Genomic DNA, 24351 nt, shown 5'->3' with positions numbered 1-24351 from the left:
CTGTCAATCTGGAATGTGACTGGAGCTTATCATCAGCGCGCGAAACGACAATCTCGTGAGTACAACTGCCCTCCGAGTATTTATCGCGAGATTATTCGGCGCCATGTAAAACCGGTATCCCGGAGAGACAGATGGTGCTTCTGGTAAACAACTTCACTGATAGAGCTTTTTGATTGTGTCTGAACTATCACGGCTTCGTATTTGTGTTTAGAAATAGTTTCCAGTCTTCAAACTAATCAACTAAATGCATTGAACCTTTTGGTGGACTTTAATAAGCAGACCACCCGTTAGACTCCTATGATTCAGCTTAATTAATGATGTGCAATTAAGATACCTCCCCCTCATTTTGGCGGGAGCCGAAAGTTAATGAGACCAACTCAGTTCAAGCGCCTGAAAGCATGGAAAATGACAAGTGTATGTGGGAGGAATATGTGCTTTTGCGCACACTTGAGGCATGCTGTTTGTTTGCCTTTGAACTTGACACGTAAATAGCCTCCACTGTGCAATAAACTCCGTCCTAAAGCGCGGTTTATGTTTGTTCAGTATGGAGTAATGCGTTTGAGGTCACCTTCTGACCAACTGATCTGTGTATATGGCCATGACGTCAATCTTTAATAGTCAATTAAAAGTATTTATTTTAATGTTTCAAGATTATTTTCCTAGTTCCCGTTAAGGCACGATTTATTGTCTAACCCAAATCTCTTTTAATCACTTTAAATAAATGAGATGAAAAAAATGCAGTGCTGACAAATATCTTTATTACCACATATTAGATATTTCTATTAAAAAAAAATAAGCACTATGTGCAGGTTGCAAAATAAACTACAATACATGTGAAATATAAATAAATTCCAGTCAGTAGCGGGCATAATTATTTCTGTCCATCAAGTTTCTTCTACTTAACGAGTTCAGGGTTGTAGGGGGATGAGGCTATCACAAGGCAGAGGCTGGGTACATCCTGGACAGGCTGCCAGTCTGACACAGAGTCTTACATTTATATATACAGACAATTTAGAATCATAAAGCCCAACCCACGCGTTTTTGGACTGTGGGAGGAAACCAGAGTACTTGGTGAGAACCTACGCAGCCACAGTCAAACTTCATACAGAGAAGGGCCCACTATGCTAGGGGAAAGGGGGGGAGGGGGGATTTTTTTTAAAAACAAAGGGTGGTAAGTGAAGCAAGCCATAAGGAAAACACAATACAACCAGCAGAACAAGTAAACAACACGAGCAAAGCAACTGAAACTATACATGGAAAAAAAAACAGAAAGCAGAAGTTAACACAACTGGAACCAGTTCCTCCTTTGAATGTGATAAAAACAAGAAAATTGACTACTTTGAAGATTCTTTATTTTGACAGATGTTTTAAAAATCTAAGATGCGTTGCCACAAGACCCAGAAATGTGAAAAGTGTTAGATATACACCAGCATACAAAGCTGAATTTTTGGTGAAAGTTTTACTTGCACTTTGTGATAACGACAGTCAGTTAAAAGCCAACTGCTCTAAAAGAAGCAGATAAAATCTTGCATTTAAGAGGTCAGAATGTTACCCTACTTACTACCCTAGTTCTTGAATTGTACTGTAGTCACAGGTGTTTTAAACTTTCTCTTATAGCTCATTTCTGTTCTGCATTTGCACCCATTCCCTCTTCAGCAACATTGCGCTGCCACCAGTTGCTGGTTTCAGTGGGATGTTGCACTGCTATAGCAACCACTATTGACACAGTTTGAGAATCTATGGAATGGATCAGTATGATTACAGGGAGGAAAAATCTTTTTTTTTTTAAATAATATTTTAAAATAATGTCAACAAACTTTTCTACCCTTTTTAAATCAAATTTAGTCTATATACCTACAGTGGTGTCAAAAGTGTTTCCCCCCTTCCTGATTTAATATTTTTTGTCATGTTTCAGATCTTGAAACATTTAAATATTAGACAAAGATAACATGAGTAAACACAAAATGCAGTTTCTAAAAGAAGGTGTTTATTATTAGGGAGCGAAACCAAATCTACATGGGCCTGTGTGAAAAAGTTATTGTCCCCTAAACCTAGTAACTGGTTGGGCCACCCTTAGTAGCAACAACTGCATCAAGTGTTTGCAGTAATTGGCAATGAGACTTTTACAGTGCTATAGAAGGATTTTGGCCCACTAATCTTTGCGAAATTGTTGTAATTCAACCATACTGGAGCAGGAACTGCCTTTTTAAGGTCGTGCCACAGCATCTCAATCAGATTCAAGTCAGGACTTTGCCTAGGCCACTCCAAAGCCATATAGAGGTGGACTTGCTGGTGCATTTTGGATAATTGTCCTGCTTCAGAACCCAAGTGCGCTTAGGCTTGAGGTCACAAAAAGATGGCTGGACATTCTGCTTCAGGATGATTTAGTAGATGGCAGAATTCTTGGTTTCATTTATCACAGCAAATCTTCCAGACCCTGAGGCAGCAAAAAGGCCTAAAACCATATTTTACTGTTGCTATGATATTCCTTTTCATAAATGCGGTGTTGCTTTTAGACAGATGTAATGGGACACAGACCTTCCAAAATCTTTAACTTTTGCCTCATCAGTCCACAGAGTATTTTCCCAAAAGTCTTGGGGATCATCGAGATATTTTCTGGCAAAAGTTCCTTTTGCTCTGCAGAGGTATCTTCTTGGAACTTTGCCATGCAGGCCATGTTTGCCCAGTCTCTTTCTTATGGTGGAGTCATGAACTCTGACCATAACTTAGGTAAGCGAGGCCTGATGTTCTCTGGATGTTGTTCTGTGGTCTTTTGTCAACTCTTGGACGAGTCGTCACTCAATCCAACAGATGCGCTCTTGGGGTAAATTTGGTTGGCCACCCACTCCCACTAATGGCGATCCTATTTAAGTGATTTTCTGATTGAGAACAGGTGTGGCAATAATCAGGCCTGGGTTTGGCAGGAGAAATTGAACTCAGCTTTTCAAAGTTATGATACACCACACTTATTCCCCTGAATAATAAAAACCTTGATTTAGGAACTTCATTTTGTCTCTATTTGTGTTTAAATTTGATGATCTGAAATATTTAAGTGTGACAAACATGCTTCTAGAAAACTTTGTGAACCAGGTCATTAGATTAGTTTTAGAGTAAATATTATTCATGGTATTTGATCGGTTTTCATTGTAATGATTTCCATTTTACAAATGTTTAGTTCATTAAATAAACCCATGCTGAGCCACTTTTTGAAAATAATCACTTAAAAATCTTCAGAAGCTGTTTACTATATCACGTATGAGAAGCACAGAGAGACTACCACAGTGTCCCATGAAATGCAGGGCTTTTTTTCTTTTAGATTATTTGAGTGTCTTAGAATTTAATTTTAATAAACAAAATGAGCATTTTTAAAAAAAAAAAACTTTTTTTCACTTCTTAATCGTTCATGAACATCTCTCTGTCTTCTGCACAGTCCCCACTCTTGGGAGAGGAAATGAAGGAATGATGTTTTTCCTTTTCCTCTAAAGTCCCCTTACAAAGGGTCTTCCCCTTACACTGGTGGTGCAGCTGCAACTCCCAGGAGTGAATGTGTATGACTCCATAAACACGTAGCAGAGTTCTTGTTGAAAAAGTCCATCCCAGTATTGTAAACGGTTGCACACTAAAAGGAAAAGCACTGAGGAACGGCCATTCAGTTGTATGGTGTCTCCGGTGCAGTGGATCCTGGACAAAGCTGCTTGGCCGGCACTGAGCAGCACTCAGAGCTCAGGGAGGATGATAGGAAGTGTACACGGCAAGCCAAGTCATCCAGGAAATCCTTTTGTAACTTTGCTATTGCTTGAGAAAGCACAACGGGCAGCGACTGCACACATTGAAGGATGGAGTCCAGTTTCTTTTCCAGAGCCACAATCCTACTGTCCAGCTCACCACTTCGATGCTGCAGCTCTGATACCAGATCGTACATCATGTTCTGAGTCTGAAATCATCACCAACATGCTGAGGTCACTTTCAAGTATCAGGAGATAAGCAAGTCAGGGTTTCTCACTGTTTAGATTATTATAAAAGTCATAAAATGCAGAAAAGATAATGAAAAAGAGGCAAAATGTGGTTCATACTGGATAAAAATTACAATTCCTTGTGTCAAATTACTCTCAGCATCAGTCAGAGGGTAAAATTTCCTATTATATATTAGTAAAACTGAGGCAAATAAAAACGTTTGCACAAACCTTTGCAAGATCAGCAACTGTATTGGCCTGGTCAGTTAATTTCCTTTGCTCCATTTTCACTCGTCGCAGTCTAAAGTTGTAACCCAAAACTATAGTCACATTTGTGCTACAATAATATAAATGCAACATGCAGTAAATCCTAATTCACATAATCCAGAGCCACAAATTAAACTGTAACAGCATTTACTGAAACCCCTGATGGTGGCATAACGATACCTACTGGTGGATGGCTTGCAAGAATTTACGCTGATGGTGGCGTACTCTGGCATGGTCAATCTTCTTGACCAGCTTTGTGTTTTTGTAAATGAGCCATGTCTCTCTCAACACATTTGCTGCTGTGTTCTTGATCTGTTGAAGTATGTCAATGGAAAGGCAAAACAGAAATGTAGAGACATAAATGAAGCTTAAGTCAAACAGAAACTAAAATGAGCCTGAGTACTATAGGAAAGTCTTGAGCAATCCCTCATTTCTTTATGTTTTTCTGTGAAAACCTGCACGGAAATGCAGTGTTTAAAGAATAAACAGAGTTTGTACATTTCTAATGACCTGAAAAGTCAACATTTAGTATGACAATGCTAATTCTACAACAGAGATTAAACTGGCTTTAGGCAAACTTTCTCACATCTTCTTTGAGAATCTTTTAGAAATATTTCTCCAGGCCTCTTGACAGACTTTTAAACCTCTCCTTTAGATGTTGGCTGCTTTTTGTTATCATGATGATCCCACACTGTTTCAATAATGTTGAGGTCCAGGCTCTGAGGAGGCCAAAGTATGATATTGTTCCACTTCTATTGTTCACTTTTTTTTAGTGCATTTGTATTGTGTTTGGGATCATTGTCATGCTGAAAAATGAATCACATGCTTTCCAGATAGTATCAAAATCGGATGGTACTTTTCTGCCTTTCATAATTCAATCAGTTTTAACAAGACTGCTGGCTGAATTGCAGCCACAAGCCATGACAGAGCCTCAACCATGCTTAACAGATGGCTGTGGACACTCACTGTTGTACCTCTCTACTGACCTCTGCTGAATATATCGATGACACTTTAAATCAAAAATTTCAAATTTGGGTTAATCACTCCATAAAATCTGTTTCCACTGATTTTTAGTCCAGTTCTTGTTAAATTTGTTACACTTCAGTCTTTTCTCCTCATTTCTCTTCCTCAAGAAAGACTTCTACGGGTAGCTGCAATTAACCCCCTTTCTACTGAGATCATTTCTGAGGCTTCACTTAAAAGTAGATGATTAGATGATAGGCTAGATGAATATCACCTGAGCTCTTTCCTAGATTTTTGCCCTATTTCTTAAAGACATTGCTTTGAGATACATTTCATCTGTTAGTTTTGTTTTTTAGGCCTACCACTTGTTCTTTTGTTATCCCAAAAACTTAAGTTCACACTTCATACCATGCTAAGACATGACAAATTTTCAGTAATCGCCTTGTTGGGATTGTTGGGAATCACCTCGTTGGAGCAACTTTAAAAAAAATCTAATTGGAGGAAATTGAGGGTGGCTCAAGACTTTTGCGCAGTAGTGTATATGGTTAAAAAAGAGAAAGTGCTGTTACTTTTAAGACTGATCATGTAGTCTTAATATTAAAAATAAAGTCCAATCACTGCATGTGTAAGAACACACCTTTTTGTAGATTTGGGTATCCATCATAAAGTTGTGGACATGTTTCTCAGCTCTGGTGAGTTCTGATTTTCTTGCGACAACGGCCACAACTAAGGCTGTACAACCTGCTCCCTGATGAGAAGAAGAGAAGTGTTAGCATGACTGTGTTATTAGTTAGTAGTTAGCTAGTATAAAAACCACACCAATCATTCACGTAGACCAGGATTTTAAAGGATTTTTAAACAGATATTTAATTGGGGTTATTCAGAAAAAAATCACTGTGAGTGATTTGCATATCTGCCTCTTCTCTACATGTGCACTGTGTTGGTATAAAACTCACCATAATTCCAGTTAACAGGCAAACCCCTTTTCCACAGTAGGTGTGAGGGACCATGTCCCCATAGCCGATGGACAGGAAGGTAATGGAGATGAGCCACATTGCTCCAAGGAAAGTGCTGGTTACTTCCTGTGCATCGTGATACCTATTTAAACATGACACCTGTCTGTAAAAGCAGTTTATGTTAAAGCTGGAGAGACTACCCTTGATTTAAGTTTCTTTCATTTTTATCCAGCATTTGTTTAACGCTGAAAATCTTCTTGATGATTTTTAAGTAACACATTTAAAAAAAAAACAAAAAACCTTTAAGATACCTTTCACAAACACGCACTGTCCACGCAGCAATGATCCAACAGGACACACTGAAGACTAGCAGCACTGTGCCAGGACAGATGGTCATTAGGGTCTTCATGACAAAACGAGTGTCAAAGTTGATCTTATTGAGTGCACCGATGCTGCGAGAGGAAGCGTCTGTGAACAGCTTGCTGTGCAGCAGCATGACCCGGCCAATCAGGTAGAGGCGAAGGAACATCGGCACAGAGAGGATGATGTCTACGTCGGCGTATGCCACCGATGCTGCATAGCTGAAGGCCAGTCGAGTCGTCCAGGTGAACACGTATTTCCCTGGGATTGGATGAATGGCACAGATGAGGAGCTCCAACACGATGAAGACAAGTCGCTCAAAAGTCATTGCTATCCTCCAATCGTCAGCCCCGTTGTCCACCATGAAGAGCTGTTGAAGAAAAGTAGCAACATTTCTAGACCGTGAATATGAAAGAATAATGAGTGATGAACTCGTTTTGTTGGGATTACAGTTTTTTGTTTTGTTTTCTTAATTTGGATAATTCTGACGAGATGAAAATGAATGTTTTATCTTCTGGTGTTTTTCAAAGAGACAATTTTAAATATATTTTTGGGGGTATTTTAACTTTTATCGTTATAGGATAGTGGAGAGAAGAGCTTGGATAAAGACACGTAGTAAATGGCCTCTGGGGAGATTTCAGGTATGTGGGTTGTCTGCTCAACCCCTTGAGCTAAACCAATGCTCCAATTCAGGGGGTTTTAAGACTAGTTTCCTTACTTCACGTGAATTATCTGATCCAAATGATAACGCAGCTCATGTTGGCAAAGTCATGGTTTGTTTCTTCATACCTGGATTTCCCTTGCATGGTACATCACAATGAGTCCCAGCAGAATAGCAGTAGAAATGCTGATCAGGCCTTTTAGAACATATGAATACATGGATTCCTGTAAATGGTAGAGACAATGACACAAAACTATTAAACTAATAAAAAGAAGACCATCTGTGAGTAAAACTGTTTAGGGGGCCCTCAAAGTTAAAACTTTTAATGGCACTATGTTGACGCCGCTTTCATTTGTTTGTTGAAACACATTTATTTGGAGACACTGGTGTTTCTGCTCTGAGTGTACCTTGGTGTAAAATCCCCTTGACAGCTCCGTCTCGATGACCATGACAATAATGCCAAACATCCCACAGACCAAGGCGTAGTCGCTCAGTTGTTTGCGCTTCCCAAACAGAGCTCTCCTCTGACCCAGCCTGTAGCTGATATCCTTGGTCTTCTTCGGTGGTGTGCTACCTTCCTCACCGTTGGTCTTACTGGAGTCTTCTCGGATGACTTTGGAAAAGGCGTCCTCCAGGATGGCACTATGAAGAAGCTGGATTGGCTGCTGGCCTGAAGGAAGATCTGAAAAACTAGATCTCAAAGTGCCATGGCTGCTCAGGGGTCGGACTGCATCCCCGTTAAGTATGCCACTGCTTTGTAAGGCTTCGGGAGGCGGAGGAGTGTGTTTAGGAAGGGAGACTTTAGACCCCTGAGAGACTGTCTGCAAAATAAAATAAGACTGTCAACAACAAGCATGTAATATATCTGAAAGCATGTTACAGTGTATGGTTCAGTTAGAATTGGCATGGTATGGAAACACACAGGTTAGCTAAACCTACTTTTGATGGTTCCAATTTAAGTATGAAAACTAAACGTTTAAAGCAGCCGAATCAAAACATGCACCTGACTTTGTCGCTGTCTTGTTTTCTCATCCATTAAATCTTGAATCTCTAGGGAACTATACTGACTGATGGAGAAAGATGTGACACTTTTGTTGCCGACTGGTGTAGACGATCTTTTTATTTGGCTTGTCAGGGAGTCGTGAGGGAGGTGGTGGCACTTGAAGATGGTGGACGGATCTCCAGATGTTTGATCGCCTGCGATCAGGCAGTGGAACTCTTGCTTTCGCTGTTGCTGAACTAACAGCGGCTCTTTACCGAAAAGGTCTCTCCAGTTGACATCTGCACCAGCAGCAGGATGAGGCTGCTTTTGGAGTTTTTGTTTACACTCGACTGAGTCTAGAGGAATGTTGAACAAATTTGTTGCTTGGCTGCTGTCTTTCAGTTTATAATGATTGCAGGGCTGTTCTTTTCCACCTTCTTGGTTAGTGCACTGAGGCATGAAATGATCTTTGAGACGGTTTGTTGCAGGATTCAAAAGCTCACTTTGGTTTGTTTGCTGTGGTAAAACCTGGCAAGTAGTTGAAATGTGGCTGCTGGGAGAGAAAGGCTGAACATGTGGTGAACATAAAAGGCTTCTCTTAGCTGTTACCCTGGGAAGGCAGTCTTGGACCCTGTCCTGTTTTGACTGTGGCTGAAAACTAGAGGCATCAGGACCGGGACATCTACATCTGTCATTGTGGTTTGGATGTCCCACACTGGTGCCTGCTCTTTCTGCTGAGGGCGACTCATCTCCTGCGTTGCCAACATGGCCACAAAGGAGCAGCCAGTCCTCATCGCTTAGCTGCGATAAGGTTAGGTTTCGAGTTTTGAGTGGTGACATCTGGGCTGAACCTCTTGGAGGGCCGAGTCCATTGCATGTTTCATGGGGTGAAGATGAGACACAGCACTGGCTTTTCTCCTGTGGGGTCAAAGGTGTCTCAACCGAGGTTCCTCTGTATGGATCATGCTTCCCCTCAGGGGTCTTTATGGGAGGGGATGGGCATCCTGAGGTACAATGCTCATGGCCACCTTCGTGGAAGACTTCACCTGTTGAGTCAAGGCGCCGCGTTGCATTGGTGGGTTTAACCAGAATCAGCCTCATGGCATCAATGCAGGGCTGAAATGACACCATACACTGATCATTTTTGAAATGTCACCAAGAAATGAAACAAAGATCCTGAAATATAACTGAAAACATTTACACTGATCACTTTGGTTTATTTATTTATTTTCCCCCACAAAGTTCAAGAAGTGGTGAAAAGACTCAACTGCAGAAGGAGTTCATACATTCAAACATTATTGATTATGCAGGAAGACAGATATGATGGATGTATGGGTGGATGGACAGATGAAGAGGGATATTTCAATGTGAACATGATTTGAATGTTGCAAGTGGTCAGACTTACTTATACAGTCATGTTAACTAATTACCCCCTTACTGCTTGCATAGCAATTGGAAAGTAAGTCACAGAAAGATGCTTTTAATCAAATCCAGTTAATTAACTCATCAGTAAGTGTGAGCACCTCCATAAAAGCAGATGTTTTGGCAGGTTGTTGGTCTGGAGTATTCAGGTGTGTGTTGACAGAACATTATAATCTACAGTCTTGTGCCAAAGGTCAGACTGCGCAATGCGCAGGCCTCATTTAGCATGTTAAATGTTACAGCAGAGGTGTCAAACATCGTGCTTGGGGGCTAGAATCAGCCTTGCAATGACTTCAATCTGGTCCACTGGATAGCTTTGGAAAATCAAAAATGTACGTTTTATAAATATAGGACAGTCTGGGTAGGGATGTACTAAAAATATTTTTGTAATTTTACAATTTAATCATGTAGGAAAACTGAGATGTACTGTTGAAAATGCACGTCTTTATCTTATATTAAACATGTCAGGGATAAGATGTGTAGTTAAACGTCTTTACACCAACAGAAAGTGAAAGTTTCTCTCATCCGGCCCACTTAAGATCAAAGTGGGCTGTATGTGGGCCTCAGTGTAAAATGAGTTTGACAGTTTCCCTGCGTTAGAGTGCACAATTAGAAAAAACTGAACAAGCGTAGCTTTTTTGAAAGTTTCAGTCTTTTGGACAGACGAGACCAAAGTAGACATGTTTAGCCATAATGTACGGCACCACAATTGGAGACAAACAAATACAGCATACCAACACAAACACCTCACACCAACTGTCAAACATGCTGGTGGAGGGGTGACAAACGGGACAAATTCTGTCTCACAGAAACAGCATCGTTCAGAGGACGGTGATCACAAGCACAGCAGCAAATCTACAAAAAATAAAAGAATCAAGATTTTGCAATGCACCGGTCAATATCCAGACCTCAACCCAACTGAAATGCTGTCAAGGGATCTTAAGAGAACACAGTGAAAACAAATGAAGGCAAACCTCAATGAAGTGACTCAACAATGTAAAGAATTATGGGTTTACAATTCCTCCACAGCGATGTGAGAGACTCATAAATGATTACTTCAAATTATTTCAGCTGAAGGTGGTTCTGCACTACAACCACGGAGAAATAACTAAAGCTGTCAAATTAATGTGGCAAGTTTCACATTGTATACAACTGAGTGGTTGTGAAAAATTACAGCATAGTAATAAAGTGTAAATAATCAATCCTGAAGTACCATAGGCTACTTAAGTAGATGAACTTTCCACAAAGAAATCGATACCGACTGACTCCAGAAATAAGATGTTTCACAACTCTTCTGTCATTTAGGAATCTTTAGCTTTAATGAGGCCATTTGTTCAGCATGAAAGGAAAAAAAGTTCATCAAAAATAAATCTTCAAATTCAGTCTAATAGATTTTTTTTTTAAAACTTATTGCTTTTTAAAATAGTTATTCAAGGCAATCTGACACTAGATTAAAAAAAAACATGTTCAGTCACAGGTTTGTGTTTTTTCTAAGGATCTGTCACAAGCAGATGTGAACCCCCGCTCATGTTTATTTACTGCGCATCAAAATCAGAAAGCCTCAGATAATAATACTGAGCAGACTCACACACTACATTACACTATAGCTATATAACTACAGATATAGATTCGGAGTTACATTAGTATCTTTAAGGGTTTGGTTTTCTCTTTTTTTCCTCCTTTTACAGGGTTGAATTTTAGTTGTAGAACAAGTTAGACCATTTCAAATTTTTAAGGATATGATTTTGTTGATTAATTGAATAAAATCTAAATTCACAATACAAAAATGTGCATATCCATCCAGCCAACTATCCATCAACAGACTCAATCAAATGGTAGACCCTTAAATAAACCTCTGAATATATAATAAATAGTCACTTATAAACAAAAGGCATCTGCAGCAGCTTACCTTTACCTCCTTTATGACTTCAGCCAGTCATTTCCAGGAGAGCACTTAGTGCACAAGTGCTCCTTACCATCTTCTTCCATACGTTACTTTTTTTCCAGACTTGAAGAAGCAGGTTACAGACGGAAAGTGCTCCTGATTTGCAGAACACAAGTGTTAAGAAGAAAAGGAGCAGTCAGAGTGGGTGTTGGACACGGCTTCCCTCCTCCCGGTACAAACACTCGATAAAGGAGCTTTAGAGACGCTTTCCTTTGAAAGTAATGATTAGAATTCAACACGAAGAAAGGAAAGGGCAGCAGCAGCTGGCCTGGTAAAGGGTTGCCAAGCAAAGACACAGAGTGGGAGGGTGCAGCAACAGGTTAGAGAAAAAAATCTGGAACATCAGACTGGCGTGTTAAGGCGGAACATCACACATATAGCTCAAAGACATTAAATGGGAGTGGGCTGCTGGGTTGACAGGGGAAAACAAAAAGGAAATTGTAGCTTTCAATGCAGAGCGGAATATAAAAGGTCAGTTGAAGTTGTCATTGAAGCTCTTTGGTTCAAAGGCCTTCGCACGTTCTCTTATCTCGTCCACCAGAAGAGCCTGCAGAACAAAAGTGCCCATTTTTAAATCTGGTTCTGAATCAATCGAGCTAGCGAGGGCGACGTCTCATCAATGGGGCACGAAAAGATCTAAGAAATGAAACTGCGCGAGCAATTTTATAATAAAAGTATATTTATATACATGTGGAGAAGTGTAACGTCCAAATTTACTTGGCAGGAGTGGTGTTGCTTTCTGACCTTGTTCCTCTCCGGTGTTGCTTATAGACATTGATGTTGTATTTGTATGTAGCTTATTATGTTTGTATTTAGAAATAAAAACCTGCAAAGTTTTGATAATTCTCAATGTGAAGAATTTGTCATTTATAAGCACACACAACATTGCCCAAAAAATTTATTTATTACAGTCTGTGGGAGAGCTATGTGCGAAAATCCCATTCCCCCAATATAAATACGCATTATAGTTTATATAATACTTATATTTAGGTAGCTTCAGCTCTGTTTTATCTGCACTTACTGTCCATCCACCTGGCATCAGACGAACTCTGGCCTGCTGCCTCAGCAGCTCAGCGTGAATGTTGCTGTGCTGGAGAAAACCTTTGTGACCGCAGGAGCGCTGCTTGCTGTCACAGGGCAAATAAATGGCCGCCACAGTCATCTGAAAGCAACAACTGATACATGGACACAGTTGCATGAAAAGTATTTTCTCCCTTCCCGAGTTCTTATTTTTTCCATATTTGTCAAACTTAAGATTTTAATATTAGACAAAGATAACCTGAATACATTCAAAGTGCAGTCTTTAAATGACGATTTCATTTAAGGGTAAAAAGGTCATCCAAACCTACCTAAGGTAATTTCCCCTAAACTTAATAACTGGTTGTGCCATCTTCAGCAGCAAGAACTCCAATCAAGTGATTGGCAATGAACCATTCACATCACTGTGGAGGAATTTTGGCCCACTCGTCTTTGCAGAATTGTTTAAATTCAGGCACATTGGACGATTTCCAACCATGAAAATCCTCCATAGTCTTTTAAGGTCTTGCCAAAGCGCTTCCGTCTGATTTAAGTCACCACCACCATGGTGGTTTTATGTTCTTTTTAGAAAATGCTGTGTTAGCTTTATGTCAGATGTAGCGGGACTCTAACCTTCCAAAAAGTTCAACTTTTGTCTCGTCAGACCACACAACATTTTCCCAAAAGTCTCGGGGATGATCCAGATGTTTTCTGGCAAATGTGAGATGAAACTTTGTGTTCTTTTCGGTCAGCAGTGGTTTTCTCCTTGAACTCTCCCGTGGATGTCATGTTTGCCCAGTCTGTTTCTTATTGTTGAATCATGAACTCCGACCTTAACTAAGTCTTTGCAATTCTTTCCAGACTGATAGATGACAGTGACTTTGTTTCTCAGGGGTTTCCTTAGATCAGAGGTGGTGAACTCCAGGCCTCAAGGGCTGGTGTCCTGCAGGTTTTAGATATCACCCTGGGTCACCACACCTGAATCAAATGATTAGTTCATTACCAGGCCTCTGGAGAACTTCAAGACATGTTGAGGAGGTAACTTAGCCATTTAAATCTGCTGTGTTGGATCAAGGACACATCTGAAACCTGCAGGACACCGGCCCTTGAGAGTTTCCCCACCCCTGCATGCCTCATGGCATGATGTGTTGATTTTTGACCTTTTTTAGCCTGCTTCACTTTGTCAGACAGGTTCTATTTAAGTTAGTTCTTAATTTAACAGGTCTGACAGAAATCAGGCCAGGATTAAAAACATTTTGTATTTTCTCCGGTTAAGAAGAAATGTGACAAATGTGACAAATATGCAAAAAACTAAGAGATTATGAAGGAGATAAATACTTTTTCACGAGATTAAAGGCCTAAAGTGGAGAAAACTTGGACAGTAGAAACTCCTCTGGGAATTAATTAATAATAAATTGAAGCTGTATTGGCACTACCAGAGGCCCCTCTGCACACGCCATTGCTGTTCTGCATTTTAAACGACTTATTTGAAAAGAAGGTTTGTAAATGATGACTAAAAGCAAAACTGCATCAGTTACATACACACATGAGCATTAGGCCACAATATTCGCACCAACACAGCTCTACATGTTTGATGATAACTTGAGGCTTCTGCTTTCAGGGGTCACAACAGACTCTCTCTTCTGTAAAAGAAAGAATAAGTCATTGCTGGCTTCCAGCCAACAGGTCTGGCAGAATAGATAAGGGATGCACCCGCTGTTGACCAAAGTCTGAGGAGGTTTAAAAAAATGACTAAATTCTATATCTCAGTCTTATTAGATAATATTAAAAGTACCAATAATTTTTTTGAGCAACTTTCAGCCTGGTAGACAACTGGCTAATGTTCTTTTCCTTCTATTAGCTCACCTGGAGGGGCATAAGGAGCTACTCCAAGTGAGTGTTTAGGCTACATACCAAATGGGTACACATTGAACACTTACTCCCATTTGATTCCCAGCTGGTTGAAACTTTAATGCATGTCACTCCTCTAATGTCTCTCCCTTATCAGACTGTCAGACTGCTAGGTTGGAGCAGTCTGACACTGCTCCAACCTAGATTAAAAAAAAAACAAAAACTTAACCAACAGCAGTCTGACTCTCAGCAGTTACAATCGAAGCAATGCGATAGACGCCTGAAAATAAAAGCAACAACCAGTTAAACATTACATGCGGTAAAGCTGAATAGCCAGTGAAGACACCATCCTTGTGTCAACATAACAATGTTTCAACATTTTGCCATTAGATTGGTGCTGTATGTGATGGTGCAATAGCCACTCCTCATTCTGGTCGTGTATCACAGAGCCAAAAAAAGATAGCATGTGGAGTAAGCGGGCGTTATTACAGTTGATCTCTGTAACCACTTCACCATCCTGTAGGTTTTTAGCAAATGCAAAGTCAGGCCGTGTTCTTACACATCTGAACCACAGTGGGGATATTGTGGTAGAAATCTCACTTCCTGTCTATGCACCTTTGATAGTTCAGCTGCTCTAACGCCGGAATTTCCCATCTTTGGGATAAAGTACTTTTCACTGCATTATCTTATCTTGTATTCAGGGGTCTCTTAATCTGTAGACACCTCAATACTAAGGCTGAGATTATACCCACTTGGTGACAGCTGCGGACAGTACAGATAAGACATTTTTTGATACTCCACCCTCCAAGCCCTGCTTAAAGTCCACCTGAAGGATTCATGGCCAAACAAGCTCATGTGGTCACAAAATGCTGGAGGGAACACGGACATTCCAACCAATTATAAAATTTACAGCAGTGAGACCTCGTCATACCCACATACGTGGAAACTTTGATACACTAGATTCTGAAGAATCTGGTCACTTTCCAATGCAAAGAAAGAAAAAAAAATCTAATTCCCAAAGAATGTACTCGTCATTGGCGAGTACAAAACTAGAACTCGACATCTCAGTGAGGTCAAATATCAGCTCTCTGACGTTTATATGTATTGCACAACAGCACTTGCCAAAAAGCATTCAACTTCAGCATATGGAACAACGTATGTGCCTCCTAACAGTATGAACTGCATTTACAAAGAATGACAGATATTGATGATTGAGCAGTGAACTTTAATAAGTTATTCTCAAAACATCTGGCTTCCCACCTTGCCAGGAGTGCTAGGGGGAAAAAAAGAGAGAGAGAGAGAGAGAAAAGCAGTTACATTTATTAGATGCTGAGATGCCTCATTAGAGGCTGTGTGCACAAACATGAGGATCAGTTTTTATTTGATGGGTCATGATGAGTCTCTCCTCGTTAGTGAATGAAAAAATAAGTCAGGTCCTGTGGCACTGGAGAGACTGATAACGGTGAAGCTCTCGTCAGCAGAACTCATTTTTCCCCCCAAAGAAATTATTTAATTTTTCAATGGAAGTCCCCAGTGTGTATAGGCAGACAGTTTTCATTAGTGAACACGATTTCACTTTGTGTTGTAGGTGGAAAAGCGCTGGTTGAGGGGGTTTTCTGGTGCTTTTGCCCATTCTTTCTTCAATTGCTGTTTCAGTTGTGACAATCTCATGTTGGGATTCTCCTGTTTTAGACGAGGCATGTTTTCTTGCTCGTAAGCGGCAAATGCCGCTTTCATCCTGCGCTCCGGGTGACGGTCAAGGTCCTCGGGCCCCACGCTGAAACACAGGAAGACACACTGAGTGATTGTGTATTGTTAACATTTGCACAAGTACAACAGGAAGCCTCACGCATAATCAGAGGTTAGGGTTAGGTAGGGTTAGTACATATACGTTGTTACTGTGCTTAAGTTGAATTTTCAGGTACCTGTTTTTTCTACTCCTTACATTTTTAAAACAGGCTCATTACTTTTGCTTTAAAGCATTTGAGGAGAGTTATTATTACACATCACTGAAGGCCTCGAAATATCAAACCGATTTGAACCTAAACACATGAAAGGCAGTCATGTTCGTTTTAGTGCTGTCAGCGTTAATCTGGCTAAAATGACGTTAACGCCATAACCGCATTAATGCAGCAAATCTCTGTTATCGAGTTAGCGCAGATCGCCCCGTGCGTGAGGCTGCACGGCCCTAATACGTTAACGAGCTCGTTAACGCATTAGGGCCGTGCAGCCCCACGCACGGGGCGATCCGCGCTAACGGAGATTTGCTGCGTTAATGCGGTTATGGCGTTAACGTCATTGTAGCCAGATTAACGCTGACAGCACTAGTTCGTTTATTAATCACCAAAGGATGTCACATAAAAAGAGACGAAAGAGGCAAAACTGTGTTCAGTAGTCCGGGGTTAAAGTGGGTTGTGTTTTTATTTCTTTTTTGCCACAACAGCAGAGTGACTGCAGGTGTCCGTAAGTTGCGTCTAATATAGCGACAGCGTAAACAGAATACTGTCAGTGTAGAGGATGAGAATCAGTCAGGACAACTCATGAAACATCAGGTGTGTAAGGTGTGTAGAAATTATTTTTCTATAAACAATTCCAGGGTTCCCCAACCTGCTGGATCTACTTTAACCTCTACCTGCTCTTCCTGTTTGAAGCAAAGTCACCCTCTAAAATTTTTCCTCTTTTTCTCTCCTGATGTTCTACTTAACTGATTTGAGCGGAATACCTTTATTAGAACTAAAATTTAGACTAAAATTAAGTTTGTTTTCCTACATACTAATATTATTTTATTGTCACATTAATGCAGAACAAGGTTCAGTTAGCTTTGTATAAAAGTAGATGGTAGAAGTGTTCTTTAAGGAGCTACTTTTACCTTTTTTACTTTGAGTACATTTCGAAGCCTGTACTTTTTTAGTTTTACTTGAGTAAAGAAGTTTAACCGGTACTTCAACTTTTACTGGAGTATTTTTTAATACTAGTATCTGTACTTCTACTTAATTACAGAATATCTGTACTTTTCCCACCTCTGGACATAATTAATACCTGAGAACAGCGATGGCATCTTCTATTGTTCTGGCTTCCACGGTTCCTTCTTCAGGGATAACTCTGTTCACATTCTCCTCCAATGGAGTTTCCAGGTGGCTTTTCTCTGTGGGAAGAAATTTAAACATGGCACAATTACAAATCTAGATCATCTATGAATCTTATGACGATTTTATTACTCTACAAGCACATGCTTGTCTTCAAAATGTGCTCAACCTTTCGGATTGAGCTGGTCCTGCTCTTGCTGCTGCTGCTCATTGCGAAGCGTCTCCTCGATCTGTGCACGAGTCACTTTCCCACCAGATCCAGCACCCTGCTGGGACCTGCCTTTCAGTCTAGCATTCTCCTCATCGAGAAGTCGCTGATTTTCCTTTTTCCTCTCAAGGAGTTCCAGCCTCTTTTTCTCCTTGTCATCCTGCAACATCAGAAAAAGTATCTGAGAGAAAAGACTCACTGCTCTTCTGTGCTTAAAGATTTGGTTATTTTGGTCACTACATGTATTAAGGTGCATGAGATTAGATCACAACCATACATGTACTGTCTGTACAGAGCACAATGAGTTTGAAAAAGAAATGACTAAATAAATCCCCGGACACATGTCTCTCCAGTCTAGTCAGTACATGTCTATGTATGACATGATGTGAAGCAGTGCAGAGTAATGCCTGATAATCTCTACTAAAGCAAACATAACACACAGCTTTTTTTCACATAGTAAGTCAAGTACCACTGCCTGAACACATGCAGATGCACTAACTGTTTTATATATACCCAATCAAGGCCTATTAACTAGATAATCTTTGACTACAACTGCTAATTTCTTTTTACCAGCATAAAAAGGATTTGTTTGACAGTACTAACTGGATTGACCAATACTCAGAACAAATGGAAAAGCCAAAGAACTCCGTGAAGATCTAAGAAGGAGAGCTGTATATTAACACAAGTTGGAAAGTTCACTTGGAGACATTTCCAAACAACTACAGATTCCAGGATCACCGGTTTAAACAGCTGTACAAGTTGTGTACAAGTTATTCAGATTTGTCACTTCTTTATCAAAGTCTGGAAGAACACCCAAAGTGTCATCCTGGGATGACAGCAAATTGGTTTAGGATGTTCAGGAACAACTCAGAAACTAAGCCTGTAAACTGCTGAAGCGCCACAGTGTCACTGACCACAGTGAAGCAAGTTTTATATCACCATGGACTGAGAAGGTATCAACAAAGAAAGAAGCCCAGGTTACAAAATCATCACCCTCAAATTTGACTGAAGCTGCCCACAAGGACAAGCCAAAGCCCTCTGGAGAAAAGTCAGCTGAGACAAAGATGGAATTATTTGGTCACAGTGACAAGAAGTGTGTTTGGACAAGTAAAGGTGAGGCTTTCAAACCTAAGAACATTGTAACAACTATCAATAATGGTGGTGGTAGCATAATGCTCTGGGGCTATTTTGTTGCTAGTGGTACTGGTACACTGCACAATGACTAAAAAGGAGGACTAACTTCAAATTCTTTAACTTCATGTCAAATCATCAACTAGATGGTTCAAACTTGGACACAGTTGAGTCTTCCAAAAGCACAATGATTCTAAACACGCATCAATGCTGGTTTTGGAATTGGTAACGCAGGCTATCATTAAACACAATTTCAGTAAATATGTGAACTACAAATTTACTGAAAATTTGCAAAGTATGCTTAGAAGTAGGTAGGGTGGTTGCCAGGAACCCATCCGATTTAAATGAAGTCTTGGTAGAGTCTTATTCTACCACTTTTCCAAGAAGAGTAATCAAATATCCAGCCAGAAGATAATGGATGGCTGCCAAAAGCATCTAGTCAAGGTGCTATGGGATAGTTAAAGAAATACGTACTGGTTGGGATTGGTTAGTTTGTCAGTGCTAACTTCTTTCAGCTGCTCTCATATTCATATATATACACATACATATATATACACATACATATATACATACATACATATATACATATATACACATATATATACACACATATACATACATATATACATATATACACATATATATACACACACATATATATACACATATACATATATACACATATATATACACACACATATATATACACATATACACACACATATACACATATATACACATATACACATATATATACATATATACACACATATACATATATACACACATATACATATATACACACATATACACATATACACACATATACACATATACACACATATACATATATACACACATATACATATATACACACATATACATATATATATATATATGCTCTGAGAGACTGCTATGACACCACAGACTGGGATGTGCTCCTGAGCCCACATGGTGAGGACATAGAGGGGGCGACACACTGTCTTACAGACTACCTCAACTTTTGTGTGGACACAGTCGCCCCTGCTAAGACGGTACGGTGTTATCCTAATAACAAACCGTGGGTAACACAGGAAGTCAAACCTGTCCTCAACATGAAGAAGAAGGCTTTCAGGAGCAAAGTGAAGGAGGAGATGAAAGCAGCACAGCGGGAGGTGAAACGCTGCCTGAGGGAAGCAAAGGACACCTACAGCAGGAAGGTGGAGCAGATGTTGGAGAGGAACAATATGAGGGAGGTCTGGAATGGTGTGAAAACCATCACAGGCCACAACACCAAGAACAGCACAGTGGGGGGGACTGTGGAGAAGGCAAACGAACTCAACAACTTCTTCAACAGGTTTGACCAGCCCACAACCCCCCCACCCTCACCTTCACTACAGAGTCCTCTCCCCACTCTCCTACCTCCCTCGCTTCCCCCCCTTCCTGACACCATGACACCCCCCTCCTCCAATCCCTCTTTCAGCAGCAAGACATCTCCCCCCTCCCCTCCTCCCAAATATCTCCCAGTGTCACAGTGGATCAGGTCAGGAGACAACTGAGGAAGCTTCGCTCCAGAAAGGCAGCAGGCCCAGACAAGGTGTGTCCTAGGATGCTAAAGGCGTGTGCTGCTGAACTTGGGGAGCCGCTACAACGAGTCTTCAACCTCAGTCTGCGACTGGGGAGAGTGCCCGCCCTATGGAAGACATCCTGCATCGTCCCGGTCCCCAAAAGGAACCGGCCCAATGAGCTGAATGACTTCCGACCGGTGGCACTGACGTCACATCTTATGAAGACTCTAGAGCGGCTCTTCCTCAACCTCCTCCGACCACAGGTACAACATGCCCAGGACCCACTACAGTTTGCATACAAGGCGGGTGTCGGAGTGGAGGATGCCATCCTGTACCTCCTACACAGAGCCCACTCACACCTGGATGGGGGAAAAGGCACGGTCAGGATCCTGTTTCTTGACTTTTCCAGTGCCTTTAATACCATCCGGCCCTGTATGCTTCAGGAAAAACTGAACAGGATGGAGGTGGACCCCTGCCTGGTGGCTTGGATCTCCGACTACCTCACCGACAGACCACAGTACGTCAGGCTGAAGGACATCACGTCTGACACTGTGGTCAGCAGCACAGGAGCACCACAGGGAACTGTGCTGTCCCCTCTTCTCTTCACCCTGTACACCTCTGACTTCTGCTACAACTCTGAATTATGCCACATTCAGAAGTTTGCAGATGACACGGCCATCATGGGGTGTATCTGGGATGATCAGGAAGAGGAGTACAGAAGTCTGGTGAGGAACTTTGTCGCATGGAGTCACACAAACCACCTGCAACTCAACACCTCAAAGACTAAGGAACTGGTTGTGGACTTCGGGAGGTCTAGAGCAGGTCCACTGCCGGTTCAGATAGAGGGGGAGGAGGTGGAGGTGGTCAACAAGTACAAGTACCTCGGGCTGTGGGTGGACAATAAACTGGACTGGTCATGCAACACAGAGCACCTGTATAAAAAAGCCCAAAGCCGACTGTACTTCCTCAGGAGGCTGAGGTCTTTTAAAATCTGCAGGAAGCTCCTGAGGATGTTTTACCAGTCGGTGGTTGCTGGAGTACTTTTCTATGCTGTGGTGTGCTGGGGGAGCAGCACAGCAAAGAAGGACTCATCCAGGCTGGAGAAACTGATCAGGAGGGCTAGCCCTGTGGTCGGCATGAAGCTGGACACTCTGGTGACAGTGGCAGAGAAAAGGACATTAAAGAAACTGCTGGACATTATGGACAATGCTGGGCATCCTCTGCACACGGCCATAAACAACCAGAAGAGTCTGTTCAGTGACAGGTTGCTTCTCCCCAAGACAAGAACTAACAGACTTAAAAACTCCTTTGTCCCACACGCCATCAGACTGTTTAACTCCTCTCTGGAGGGGAGAGGGAGGGGAAACAGGAGGACAAAGGAGGGGGGAACAACTAAGCTGTAGTGCCTCTTCACCTCACTGTTCACTACCTTGTGGAATACTTTTTGTAAATAGTCAACAGTGCAATAGACCTCAATACTTGAAATGTGCAATTCACTTGTATTTTTATTTTTTATTCCTATTTATCCCCTTTGTATATTTTATTTATATTTGTCTCTGTATTTATATATGTGTGTGTATGTGTGTATATATATATATAACATTCTGTAACTGTAACTTCTGTCGGTGCTGTGCTTTTTTGGAAATCGAATTTCCCAGAGGAACCCACCCGAGGGATTAATAAAGTTCTATCTTATCTCTCTCTCTCTATCTCTCTCTCATATATATATATATATATATATATATATATATACATATACATACATACATTTATATATTCAAGTATATATATCTTCAAGTACATTGAAGATGAAATTGTACTTCACACCTGGCTAAAGAAAGAGCTTACCTTCCTTTGCTCTTTTTTGAGTACATGCTTGTCAGTTTCCTGCCAGAGAGCATCTTCTTCTTGCTGCTTCTTGCGGGCGTCTGCCACCGCCTTAGCCTCAGCTTTTCGGGCTCTGGCCGTGGCCGCCTTGGAGTTCTCACCCTGGAATTTCTTTGGCATCCCAACAGCTGTTTTTCAACTGAGGGACAAGCCAAGACAAGAGGGCCAAGATAAGACTAAGAAACGTTTCAATACTGACGCACAATATTGAGCCAGACTTTTTATTTTGAATGCAACACAATAAAAAAAACACATTCTCGAGGCATTTATCAACGGATATATTGTTCATTTATAGAACGTTTACATGACAGGCAATGCGCAGGAGCTCTTTCAGGACCTTAACATTTATCTTCAGCTGGATCGTAGGTTACATAACACACAGTTCGTGTAAATAGTTAACTTAATTAGCTATACTTTGGCCTGAAAACGGCAATGCATACTTTAATCTCCACAATCATTGAAATGGTTGCAGTTTGCCTGTCAGTACAGCTAGTTAGCATCAGCTAGCTGCAGTTGGCTTGAGGATGCGCCAGACTTGTTTGGCTATCAACTACATTCCCGTTTCCTCTGTTACTTAGCCAAATTTTAGCTGATATGACATTCCCAATGACATACGTTAAGTTAATTATAAACGTGGTTTCATACCAGTAATGAAAGAAGAACCAGGTCGTAGGTAGACGACAGTTTACTGTTATTTCGAAGCGGCATCCGCCACCTCCTCTCCGAAAACCAGCGCGCTCACTGATGACGTTACGCAGCACAATTATACTGTAAACAGCTAGGACTGTAGAAAATAGTAAACATGTGTTTTTGTTAATTCTTTGTTAAACTTCAAAATGATTAAACACACATTTCAGTATGGTCATGAGTATGGAAGCAAGTTTTTTTTAATTATATAAATTGAAATTTCAAGATACTAATTTTGAGAAATAACCCAATTACTAGATTGTTAAAAATTCTTTTATTTTATACATTCATTTGTTTTTTCCGGTGGCGGGAATATATGGAAGCTCGTTTCCACCACAATAAATAAATAACTACAGTTTGTAACTTAAAAATTCTTGTTATTATTTTTTTTTAAAATCTAGTATGTTTACATTTTGAGAAGCTAACACGAAATTTACGATAACACCTGGAAATACTGAATTTATATGTATCCAAAAAAAACAGCAAAAAACCAAAACAAAACAATCCCCCTCTGGCCCCTGCTGGTGGTCTCAATCCTTCAAGCTTGGGTCCTCTGGGAGCTTGAGGATCCTACACAGTATCTTAGCTGTTCCTAGGACTGCACTCCTCTGGAAAGAGATCTCTGATGTTGTACCTGGGATCTGCTGGGGCCAGTCACATAGCTTGTTGGTCGCTGCACCAAGTGCTCCAATTACCACTGGGATCACTGATGCCTTCACTTTCCACATCTTCTCAAGCTCAGCCCTTGGTAGTTTTCAAGCTTCTTGTGTTGTGCTCCTTCCTGATGTTGCTGTCACTCAGCATAGCAATCCATCTCCAATTGCTCCATTCCATAGTTGGTATCCATAGTTATGACTTGATGGCTGCTTTTGCTAGAGGCTTGAAGTTGGCCTCTAGTGTCTTTTGCCGCATTCCCAATGAGTTCCTGAGGAATGCTCTTAGAGTCCTGTTGATATTGTACGCTTCTAGGAATTCCATGATCCATGTGTGGGGCACTGAGTGATAGGCCTTCTTGTAGTTAATCCAGACAGTGCACAGGTGGGTCAGTCTGGTCTTGCAGTCTCAAGCGGCTGTTCTGTATCTGTCTGTTTTGCCCCTCTGGTATTACTGCCAGTTCCTTTCTGTGCCCTGCTCATGTATTGATCCACAAGCCTGTTCTTCTCAGCTGTTATGATGCCTGACAGGAGCTTCCATGTCATACTGAGGCAGGTTTTTTCCAGTAGTTGGATGAAACCGGCCTCTTCTAGGGATGCTCGGGGATCAGAACTGTCTGGCCTTCAGTTAGCCATTCCGGGTGTGTGTCATCTACTAGCAGCTGGTTTATTTGTGCAGCCACGTCTTAGACACCCCTTTCTTCAGCTCTGATAGTTGGTTAACTTCCCTCTGTGCTACCTTGATCTTGGCCTCTAGTCTCCTTCTCTATGGAGG

General features: G+C 41.0%; 2 protein-coding genes across 3 annotated transcripts; both read right to left on the bottom strand.

Moving 5' to 3' along the window:
• Positions 1 to 3388: 3388 nt before the first annotated feature.
• On the bottom strand, positions 3389 to 11782 carry kcnn1b (potassium intermediate/small conductance calcium-activated channel, subfamily N, member 1b). Of its 2 annotated transcripts, none has more exons than XM_026143040.1 (10): positions 11474 to 11782; positions 8164 to 9258; positions 7568 to 7981; positions 7289 to 7384; positions 6451 to 6869; positions 6140 to 6302; positions 5821 to 5931; positions 4405 to 4532; positions 4185 to 4254; positions 3389 to 3934 (listed from the first exon to the last, which is right to left on the bottom strand). In XM_026143040.1, the coding sequence occupies exons 2-10, from the start codon at positions 9241 to 9243 to the stop codon at positions 3650 to 3652; spliced, it is 2766 nt and encodes a 921-aa protein (XP_025998825.1). In that variant the 5' UTR covers positions 9244 to 9258; positions 11474 to 11782; the 3' UTR covers positions 3389 to 3649. The 2 variants fall into 2 exon arrangements, with proteins under 2 accessions (XP_025998825.1, XP_025998826.1); XM_026143041.1 differs by having other exon boundaries at positions 6140 to 6281.
• A 3799-nt stretch (positions 11783 to 15581) lies between these two features.
• ccdc124 (coiled-coil domain containing 124) lies at positions 15582 to 22983 on the bottom strand. Its single transcript, XM_026143042.1, has 5 exons — positions 22882 to 22983; positions 22198 to 22375; positions 17633 to 17831; positions 17417 to 17522; positions 15582 to 16154 (listed from the first exon to the last, which is right to left on the bottom strand). Exons 2-5 carry the CDS (start codon positions 22354 to 22356, stop codon positions 15950 to 15952), a joined length of 669 nt encoding a protein of 222 aa, XP_025998827.1. The 5' UTR covers positions 22357 to 22375; positions 22882 to 22983; the 3' UTR covers positions 15582 to 15949.
• Between the last annotated feature and the right edge of the window lie 1368 nt (positions 22984 to 24351).

This window comes from Astatotilapia calliptera, chromosome 15 (genome assembly GCF_900246225.1).
Source record: "Astatotilapia calliptera chromosome 15, fAstCal1.2, whole genome shotgun sequence".
Lineage (NCBI taxonomy): Eukaryota > Metazoa > Chordata > Actinopteri > Cichliformes > Cichlidae > Astatotilapia > Astatotilapia calliptera.
This window is presented reverse-complemented; position numbering and strand designations above follow the sequence as displayed.

Bases quoted from the DNA above. Each gene is read 5' to 3' on its own strand.
- ccdc124 (XM_026143042.1), bottom strand. From the start codon at position 22,356: ATGCCAAAGAAATTCCAGGGTGAGAACTCCAAGGCGGCCACGGCCAGA. The intron at 17,832-22,197 runs GTAAGCTCTTTC...CTGATGTTGCAG, and splicing joins TCAAAAAAGAGCAAAGGAAG to GATGACAAGGAGAAAAAGAG. The intron at 17,523-17,632 runs GTTGAGCACATT...TTCTTCCCACAG, and splicing joins GGACCAGCTCAATCCGAAAG to AGAAAAGCCACCTGGAAACT.
- kcnn1b (XM_026143040.1), bottom strand. From the start codon at position 9,243: ATGAGGCTGATTCTGGTTAAACCCACCAATGCAACGCGGCGCCTTGAC. The intron at 7,385-7,567 runs GTACACTCAGAG...TACCATTTACAG, and splicing joins CAAGGGGATTTTACACCAAG to GAATCCATGTATTCATATGT. The intron at 5,932-6,139 runs GTGAGTTTTATA...TCTTCTCATCAG, and splicing joins GCCTGTTAACTGGAATTATG to GGAGCAGGTTGTACAGCCTT.